The sequence below is a fragment of the Phallusia mammillata genome, chromosome 2 (assembly GCF_965637545.1).
Source record: "Phallusia mammillata chromosome 2, kaPhaMamm4.hap1.1, whole genome shotgun sequence".
NCBI classification, from domain to species: Eukaryota; Metazoa; Chordata; class Ascidiacea; order Phlebobranchia; family Ascidiidae; genus Phallusia; species Phallusia mammillata.
This window is the reverse complement of record NC_137253.1, coordinates 19,112,725-19,122,920: the sequence shown is the minus strand read 5'-3', so window position 1 is coordinate 19,122,920 and position 10,196 is coordinate 19,112,725. Positions and strand designations below refer to the sequence as shown.

At 36.8% G+C, this 10,196-nt stretch overlaps 1 protein-coding gene across 1 annotated transcript; it reads right to left on the bottom strand.

Annotated features, from left to right (window-relative positions):
- Positions 1 to 1,547: 1,547 nt before the first annotated feature.
- LOC145214033 (melanopsin-like) lies at positions 1,548 to 5,431 on the bottom strand. The gene is made up of 9 exons (XM_080082459.1): positions 5,273 to 5,431; positions 5,034 to 5,200; positions 4,810 to 4,937; positions 4,524 to 4,692; positions 4,234 to 4,462; positions 3,675 to 3,718; positions 2,877 to 2,929; positions 2,108 to 2,169; positions 1,548 to 2,046 (listed from the first exon to the last, which is right to left on the bottom strand). The coding sequence occupies exons 2-9, from the start codon at positions 5,192 to 5,194 to the stop codon at positions 1,624 to 1,626; spliced, it is 1,269 nt and encodes a 422-aa protein (XP_079938585.1). The 5' UTR covers positions 5,195 to 5,200; positions 5,273 to 5,431; the 3' UTR covers positions 1,548 to 1,623.
- Between the last annotated feature and the right edge of the window lie 4,765 nt (positions 5,432 to 10,196).

Below are 10,196 nucleotides of genomic sequence, written 5' to 3'. Positions count from 1 at the left end.
TCTAAAATACGTAATCTACCCAACCTACAGTTGGCAATAGCCTATAGGGCAGAGCGGGCTAAAATGAAGTGATGAGGTAAAATCATGATCCACCAAATGTGTCGTTCACTATTTTGCGCTCCATAACGTTTTAATGTTGCACAGCTATTTCCCGTTTGGTGATTGTTCAGTGCGCAGTAGTGACGCTTATATGTGCCTTTTCAAGCGAAAGAAACTCTTTAACTCAACTTTAACTTTATGAAGTTGGCCTTTTTAAAACGACCTATTTATGTCACCGTGCTCTAAATTAGTTTGTAAGTGGGCATCTGGAGTAATATTTTTGTCAAGGAAATGTTTCGTTTTGGCGTTAATGAGAAATGTTGAGACTAAAAGTATGGAAAATATGTGTTTATTATGTGATTTCATAAATGACAACTAAATTACATTTCCTTGTTGGTTTGGGACACATTCTATAAAAGATAGAAAGAAAATAAAAGCGATTTAATTAACAGGAAGAAAATTATCTATAGTTGTAAACGGTGTCACCCTGATGTTTGTGCCAGTTCAGATGCAAAAAATACAACAAAAGTGAAATTAAAACGCTTCATGAACAGAAATTCATTAGACCTAAATGATACACAACTAAAAATAGAAACCAACTTGAAAATGAGTCTTGCCAAACTGCTTGGCCATAACCAATACTTCCATGGATACAAGCAATAGCATTAGAAAAGAAAGCGCCTCGCCCACAGATGTCGCCTTAATGCGGAAGTGCGAAATATTTAAAAAATGCGTTTCTAAACTTACGATCTAAAAAATCTATATATCTAACAAATGTGTGATGTTTGGATTTTGGTATTGATTTGTTAATCTCTGGAGTCTTCAAACAGTATTTTTAGGCACTGGCCCACGGTGATTAAATCAACGTTTTTTATTGCCCCACAACAACAAAAAAGCTGGACCACGCTGGCTTAGATCAAACTACCTGCCGCACAAGTTTGGATCGAATGCAACCACAGTGGTAACGAAGCTACAACATCGCAAAAAACGGTTTCGGCAAAGATATGCTATTATACTCCACCTTTGTCTATTTTTCAAAGATCAGGTTTCATGTAAACGAAATTAATTGCAGTTTGAATTTCACAAGCGCAGATTACCGATTTTAAATCGATTGCGGAAGAGCGAAACTCATATCCATAGCAATTTTAAATACGTAAATGGCCATTTTTCTAAATTGTGGTTGTCAAACGTTGGTTTATTTTGACCGACGTAATTCCTATGTTTTGTTGGTAAAATATTGCCTTTTTTGCACTGCGGACCGTTTTTAAAACTGAAATTTTATCGCGGACCGGCCTTTAAAAAACTACAAATATTTAACAATGAAAAACAATTAGTTTATCATCCCCGGGATACATGGGCAAAATGTTTTAAACCATTTTACCTGAAAAAGTATACGGCCCGGTAACGAACTCGGCGCGGACCGGTACTGGGCGGTTGTCGACCACTATTCTAGGCTACCTGTAATGATTCGTCTTGTTTTTTTCAAAAAAAACTTTGAAAAGCAAAACACTTTGTATTTACTACAACAGTTTTTTTCAGGCTCAACTTCAAACGATTTACATTCTTTTGCGAACACATTTTTTCTCAGGAGGTCGATGCAAATGAGGTAGTTAATCGATGTGACCAAATCCTTAACATCTTTATTGTTTCTTTGAAATGTGCATTGCTGATGTAAGCTAGTGAACTGTGAATGCATGAAGCCTTTGCGAATATGTAGGTAAAAATAACCAACACGACGTTTATGTCGTAACCCAACGAATTCAATATTGCAACTACAGTGAACGGAAGCCATGAAGAAACAAATAATGCAAGAAGGATTGTTGCAGATTTTAAAATTGCTAGCTCCGAATTGGATTTTTCGCTTGATGACGATGATCTATGTGCAACTTTCTGTTTTGTTTTTCCGTTTGATGACATTCGCTCTAGTTTGGGTGGTACACCTATGGTAGTTGATTCTAGGTCAACAATAAGTTTCCGATGTGTTCTTTCCCCAGCTTGTTTGCATTCCTGCCAATTTTTTATTTATTTTTTGTTAAAGTTTTTAAACCCGATCAGTAACAATCATTACCTCGACCTGATGTTCTTTTGCATGATTCTGCGTCCTGCACGGTGGTTTTGGTGACCCTTTGCCTGTGAACAAAGATATGTTTTAGGTTTTGTTTGTTCACATTGATAATCAAAAAATGACTATGTTGCTTTTGCTGAGATTTTTACGCTTTTCGTTGTGCTGCTAAACTCGATTACAGTAAGTTCAGTGCAGCTTATTACACCTTTTAAGTTAGGACAACTACTTTGCTTGTAATGTGGACCTATTAGTCTGCTCTACTCTATTAAGACCTGGACGAATAGCTGGGATCAACCTTGACGCGTCGATGCAGCGATCACGGCACATTTATATAGAAATCATAGTACGCCAGGCCTATTGAAGGCGTCATACCGAAACAGCCGGTCACCAAGCATTCACCGTATGGCAAGGTGTAGGGTAGAAAAATCTAGCCTGTGGAGGTGATTGGAATCCACGATAGGAGTCTTTCCGGGAGCTGCACACGCTCTGTGGAGAACCTAACGAAAGTTGAATCACAAGCACCGTTGCCTGTCTCTTATGACCGGCTGATATAACGCCTTCAATAGTGTTAATGTCAATCAGTGTGTTTCACCACTAGCGTTCCATGCACCTCAAGTTGAGTACGATTATTTTAACGGATTTGCCAAACAGGCTGGCTCTTTATGAAACTCATATTTAGCCTTCTACCCACCGGGGCACAACAGAACCACGTTTTAACTTAACAATAAAATGACAAAATACAAAGAGGTTAATTTTTTCCTTCATCGCCCACCTTCCGTGCATAGCTCATAAGATTCCGATATTTCCACAATTTGCTTGTTGGACCTACATAGCAACAATTTGTTTGGATATTTAACGTGCACGATTAAACAAGTAGTTATACTTATCAGTAATTCTTACAAAACAGCAGGTAGCAAATCATTTTTTGTCTTACAAGCGACGCTGAAACGAAAACACCAATAGGATGTTGTGCCCTTTGCCACAGGAAACCTTGGTTGGTCGACTTGTTAAAAATACGTTTCTAACGATAAATACATGTTTACCGAAAAAAATTTTTGATTCAGTTTTTATTTCGTGGGTCATACTTAACACTAGTTGCGCTACTACAGCAAAAACAAAGTGCCCAAATTGCTCAACTTTGCAGTGTAAGTTTAATAAAATTCTGAAAAAGTATTCTACCACCAGTCGAACCGGCTTTTGCTTTTACTAAGAAATCATTTGATGTGTATTCGCATATTAAACAAAAAACCCAGGTGCAAGTTAATTAAGCGATGGCAATCGAATTAAACAGCAATAATAAGTGCCGCTTTTTATTGTAATTATTAGCAATGTGTTTGGCGGCTGTTTTGAAAAATAAGCTTTTGGTAACAGTACTCTTTGAGAAAAAACGTATGTTTTGTGAATGAAAACACAAAAATTGCATACTAGCGTCAGGACTAGTCCGTAATAAAACTAGTTAATTATAAAAGATCAGTTAAGTTTGGTTTGAGATGCATATCCCAACATACCTACTACTTATATCTGCCGTTATTTTTTTACAAAAATGGGCTATAAAAAGATTTTACCTTACCGTTTTTGTTGTGGAGTTTCCCTTCCCACAACAATCCGCTTACCCTGAAAATGCGTTTGTATTATTTGTAAGTTTGACGAAAAATAAAATTGTATTTAAAATTGAAGACCAGTTTATACGGGCACAATCCAACAATACATGAAAAACAATACAAAGTGTGTAACCCACCATTCAAGCTAAGCAGTCGATGTCAAGCGCAAATTCATTGTTTATTAAACTATAATCAGGCCTACTTAGTTACATCTACTTCTCGGAGGACATGTCCAGTTTTTTGATAAAATGGAACTTATTATTAGAGGACAGTCAAAAGTCAAAACACTTTAAGGGCCTCATTTTGGCCTTTTTGCGTTTCTAAAATGATTAGGCATTTTGAAACAGTTAAATACTCCACTTATTGCAGCTCACTTTATTGCAGCTTTGTGGCAACAGGCAGCAGAAAATAACGTGAAATAATTGTTAGTTGAAATTGACATAATGCTGACTTCATCCAAAATTAACAAAAAATTTGACTTCAAAACGCCAAAGTGCGTGAGTTGACTATGACAGCTTGTTTTCTTACCTCGTGTTTTGCCAAAGTTTTTCTGCTTTCAGTTACGGTGCAGTAGATTCGAATTAAGCAATAACTAATAAAGATTAGCGGCCCAAAAAAGATGCAAAAGCACATTGATGATATATAGAGCTGATTTGGAACACTCGGAGTAAACCGATCGAAAACACAACATGGCATCAGTGGTTCTTTGATGTAACTTGGGACGTATGGAGTTAGCGGTGGGACAGCCCAAACAATACTGAGAAAATATTACTTGTATATCAGTTTATTTAAAAGCACATTGTGGTACTTTCACTTACCTATACAGCCAAATGACAATCACCATAATGTTCGGATGACGATGAAATACTTTGCAGCAGGTTGTTTTGTGGCAAATCACGTGATACCTTTCAGCCATCATTGCTGTGATTGTAGTTATTACTGATATGTGGACGGATGCGACAAAAAATCCATTTGCAATGCAATTAGCTGAAACGCACGAATGAAAGCAGTAGACATAAACAACAAATTGGTTCGTGTCTCAGCTCATTGTAGTGTTTCTAGTTCTTAATCTTTGGTAAAGTAATTGTTAACTGACTTGCTTACAGTTTAAAATAAAGTTGCCTTTTATAATGTTGACAGATATTGCGCCAGCCACAAATCCCAGAAGAAGGTTTCCCAAGGCGAGATTGATAGTGTAAAGATTAGCAGCCTTTTTGCGAAGGCGGTTGATTCTTAAAACAACAAAAATGTCAAAATTTGAAGATAGTTTCACCAACAAGAATACATGTCCAACATTATCATGAGCAAATTTTCAACAAAATACGAACCTCCAAAAACTGACTATTACTAGGGCATTCCCCGTGATAGAAATTCCACAAGTGATCATAAAGATCCCACACATCACGTACATCATTTCGTCAGCAACGAGGTGAACGGACTGTATCGATTCATTGTGTTGTGAAATGTTTATACTGGTCGTTGCATTCATTGTGTTCTAAAAGCAAAAAAATAGTTATAATTTGGACAAGCTCGGTACACAAATTGAATTAAAAATATTTTCAGTGACCGTTTTAATATCAAAGGGAGAGCGACGAGGCTAAATGGACGATTTTCCAGTTGAACGCAATTAGTTCACAATTTCCCGTTTTACTTTTCGCTTGCACACTTTATGTTTAACATTCATTGCTAATGTAAAGTTAAAAATCAGCACCTTGTAAACTTAACAGACCTGTTAATTAATACTTCTGTGAAGTAAAAAAAGGTGCAAGTAAAAATATGTTTTCTTTAATTAGGCGATTTATAATTAATCGAGTCATGCTTAATATATTAAAAAGTCGTTTGGTCAAAAATTAATATTTCGTGAAAAACGATTGTGCTTCGGAAAAATACGTTGTTGTATTAATACAAAAACAAATGATTAGTAAACGCTTAAATTAAAATAAAGCAAAGAGGCCTTCTAGTTCCAATTAACCTAACTATACCCGCGAGGCATACATGATTAATTTACGCAAACCAAAGACGTACAAATCTGGTCAATAATAAAATCTGTTTGCTGAGTATCACTATACTGTTCTACAAATACTCTTTCGACTACGTGACTGTTACTTAGGCTATAACAATACAACTCCCCTTCACCCAGCAAGGTGACTATAAAATGAACGAGGCCATTGTCAAATTCAGTGGAACAAAATAAAATAAAACGAGAAGCAATTACATGAGATGTTTTGGCATAATCCCCTTCGTCAAGGTTTAGTCTAATACGAATGAATGGCTTTCGCAATCGATCAGCAACAAGGCATAACAGATAACGGAGCGCACATCAAATACTCACTCTAAAGATTTTTCGCTTTTCATCAGTACATTTTAATTAATGTTGAGGTGCTGGCTTTAGTTTAAAACCTCAAACGACGGCATTTGCGTTATTAATTAAGGTTTCACTATTTTCAGATTTACATCAAAAACTTTTTTTTACTCAAACCTTCCTAATTTCCGAGTTAGGCCATACAACAACTCAGTATTAAGTTCGTCTAATTTCTGCAAAAAGAGTTGGGTCGATTAAAACACAAATATTAACATACCCTCCAATAGGACGCTAAATTTAGCATAAAATAAAAACTACATTAAAAAAGCTAAATTTGTTTCTCCTAACTCTTCAACCACTTTTCTGTCTACCTCGTTGTTTCTTCCGTTTACTGAATATTCACTGAAATATGTTTCTTCACAAGTGACTTTGCAACCAATCTTTTGCGTCCGTGATGTGATTCCAGACTACGCTATAGATGTCCAGCAAGTTGAACCAGGATGACACCCCGTAAATCCGATTAATAAGGTGGACAAATTAAATTCTAAATCGCAATATTTTTAATACATTGCTACAATGATGTACAACGTGTGACATGTAAACAATAGCTGCATATGTTTGGTCGAAAATGATCAGTTCTTAAACTTACATCGTTAAAAAAAGCTTTTGAAAACCTTATCAGCCAGGTATAGGACCTGGTAAAAATATAGATAAAATCTATTACCGCATGTGAAAGTCACTAATGGCCCCTCAAGGAGATTTTGGCGATGGCGTTCCAAATTAGTAATTTAATTAAGTTGAACTACAGTGTCACATTTATAGCAAATAAACCTCAGGCCAACTGGCCACTGCGTCTGATTATAGCACGATATGACTTGCTTGTAAGTTTTTTTTAATCGTGCACACCAGAATGGTTTTTTAAATGCATCTGAGACAAAACTAGGCTACTTGTGACAAATACGCTTGGCCTTGAATCGTGACAAGTCACATTCATCAGACCTTTTGCCTATTACTCATATCATTGATGATACGAAATCTTGTGCTACATCACACAAGATTATACGTACGTCAGTCGCAAGATGAAAGCACAAAACAAGATTTATTGTCCATGGAGCAGCTTCTGATTTAAGATAAAAAAACAAGTGATGTATGAACGTTTCATATATGGCCTAATATGCTGTTTGGCCAACTTATTCATTCCTTAATATCATTGCCTTAAGTCTCACTTCGATTAATTACAACGTAACGCTATCTCAAAACACGAGCCAGCAGGTATGTAAATTACTTTGTGCTTTGAGCAATTTGTTTCAGCTTTGAAGTGCTAATTTGGGTTTATACATGCCTTACTACTTGCAGTGTTTTTTAAGGTGTTCAAATTTCTCCAGCAGTTTCCCAAAATTTGGACTTGCAACTACAGTAGAAAAGTAATGGCTATTTTTTGGTATTTAAATGAAACACTTGCGGTCTCTTAAAACTACTTAGCGGTCACCCAAACCAAACCTTAAAAAACCCTGCTTACTAGCATGTGTTTATTTACAAAACATCCATCAAAGTGGTACTTGGTTCATACGGTCACAACGACTTAGAATGTCCGAATATTAATAACAACCATTTGTAACTTAGTTTTGGCTTGGCGAGTATGACAAGTCCCTTAACATTTTTTTCATTAGGAAGAAAACTTAAACGGTAAATAGAAAATTCACATGAAAACCAAATACGACGCCATTTGCCAACGATACTTTTCCAGACGGCTTGGAAAACAGCTTTATGCACCATTTTGCAGGGTCAAAGAATCTGGAAAATAAGCCAAAACATTAGAGAGACGGACAAACACAAATGTCTGTTTTTTAGCCATCTTTTCTGAGGTAAAGCTTCCGCAATGAAGAGTTAATTTGAAAACTAGACCTATCACAAACCCATGGTTAAAAAGAATATTTACTTCCTGTAAACATGACAGGGGTTATTGGTAACACGTTAACAGTACCCAAGCAACTATTGAAACTGACCCGCCATTATAGGCTATTGGAAACGTTTTGAAAGAAAAGAAAAACATTTCAATGAAGCATTGGGTAACAAATAAACATTTAAAACAGAGATAGAAAAGGCTAGACCGAGGGTGTCCAACCTGTTGATCGCGATCGACTGGTCGATCGCGGAGTGATCTCAAGGCGATCGCGAATGAAACCGAAAACAATTTAAAATAGTTGTTTTTTTTCACATGTAACTGTACAGAGATGAATTTATGGTAAGAATTAGTATTGGATCAAGTTTACAGATAGGTTCATTCTACTGAACAAAGAAAATTATACCCACAGCACGATGGAAACGCAAAACGGCTGGGCTTGGAAAAATGAAAGTTGTTCTTTGGTCAAGGATGGCAGTACGGTACGGTACGCTAGGCTACGTAGCAAAAATAAGTAAAAAGTACGGTACGTACCGGTACGAAAAGAAGGAAGAGGTACGGTTACGGTGCGCTCCTCTACGACCCTACCACCGTACCAAAAGCGTAGCTTATACCATACTACCGTACCAAAAGCGTAGCTTATACCATACTACCGTACCAAAAGCGTAGCTTATACCGTACCACCGTACTGGTACGCAAAATCAATGTTGATTAAATGGTCATTTTATAATTTCCATTTGCAGATGATATTGAAACTTGCACCAAAAGTTTATGACAATTTTATCACAATGCTATATGTATCAAGCCAGGGCCTAAAATGTTGATGACGTCACTGCTTTAAAGTTGGTGCTTACGTGGCCGTTCTGCAAAATAAGGATTACACGCAATCTTTGCCCGCAGTTAAAATTGCCAACGATATAACAAAACTGGCGCTTTACCTGGCTAACACAGGTAACCTAATGTCGCTGAACGAGTCCATCGCAGAAAATATCCATTTTTCGTTTCGAATAAGAGAGTTTTGTTGTGAAGTTTCGAATAAGAGAGTTTTGTAGTGAAGTAGCTCGTTTAGACACCTCTCACTTAATTTCAAGTCATAAAACTTGTCTAAATCTGATTCCGATGTTGGTACGCTTTCCACAACGAGGTACGTGGTTAGTCAAGGCAACACGTACCGTACCGTCCTGCTATCCTTGCCTTTGGTAACAAACATTCTTTACATTGGAATCCGTAACCCCCTGAAAGTGGTAACCCCCCTGGGTTACACTAAAGTAATGTTACTGTTTAATTAAAAAACGATCGCCAGCTTGGCAAACATGATATCACTATGCTATCCGCAGTCGAACTTTATCCAAGGGCTATCTTCGAATCATACATGATAGCCTATACCAGAAATATAGTTCGGTTATCACAGAAGTTCTTGTTTAACGAGTACATTTGATTTTCCAGTGTAATTCTAATATATAAGTACGAATTTCTGCGATATTTCAATGAATATTCACAATTGAAATGAACCGCTATTTTCTTCATTGATTTTTGTAAGGGTTATGTAAACAATTCTTCGGTGCTTTTACCGAAGCATTTTTTTTAAATCATTGGTTGCATACGCATTTAAAAGTAAAATGTGGCGCTAGTGTAAGATATAGTGACGAATTGAGTTTTTTTAGTGCGACCACTTGTCGCATTATATCAAAGTTGGTTGCATTTTTTAAATAAGGCCACATGTCGCATTGTATGAAAGTTGTACAGGGAGTATCATTTTCAAAAAAGTCAAAAAAACATATAACTCAAACGTTGATAACAACGTCACAGACGATCCAAGCGATTTGGGATACTTGCGCGTCACCGCACAATGATGTCTGTAATCTCCATCTGTATACGTCCTGTTCCGAGATTTCTTTTGCGAACATTTCTTTCGAACTCTTTTGGCAACAATAACCGAGCGATCGCATGGCAATGACCCGCTGCTATCTCCCGTTCCGACCCCCGAAGACAATGAGAGCGAGAGAAAGACTTCGGCCCGTTTATGAATACAATGAAATCCGCTGTGACGGTTTCTTCAAGCGTAAAAGCGGCGCTAGTGTAAATTAACAGTGTCTTTTTAATTGCGGTTATTACTCTCGGAAAATAATCCCTTTATTTAAAGCAGGATAAAAAAGAAACTAGTAATGAATGGTATTCACAATATATCCCAAGAAAATGCACGAGAAAGTACGCGCGGGGCTAAGGCCAGAAATTGGACACGAATTTATAAAAACTTCAACCGGTTGCGTTAAATGAAAATCATAA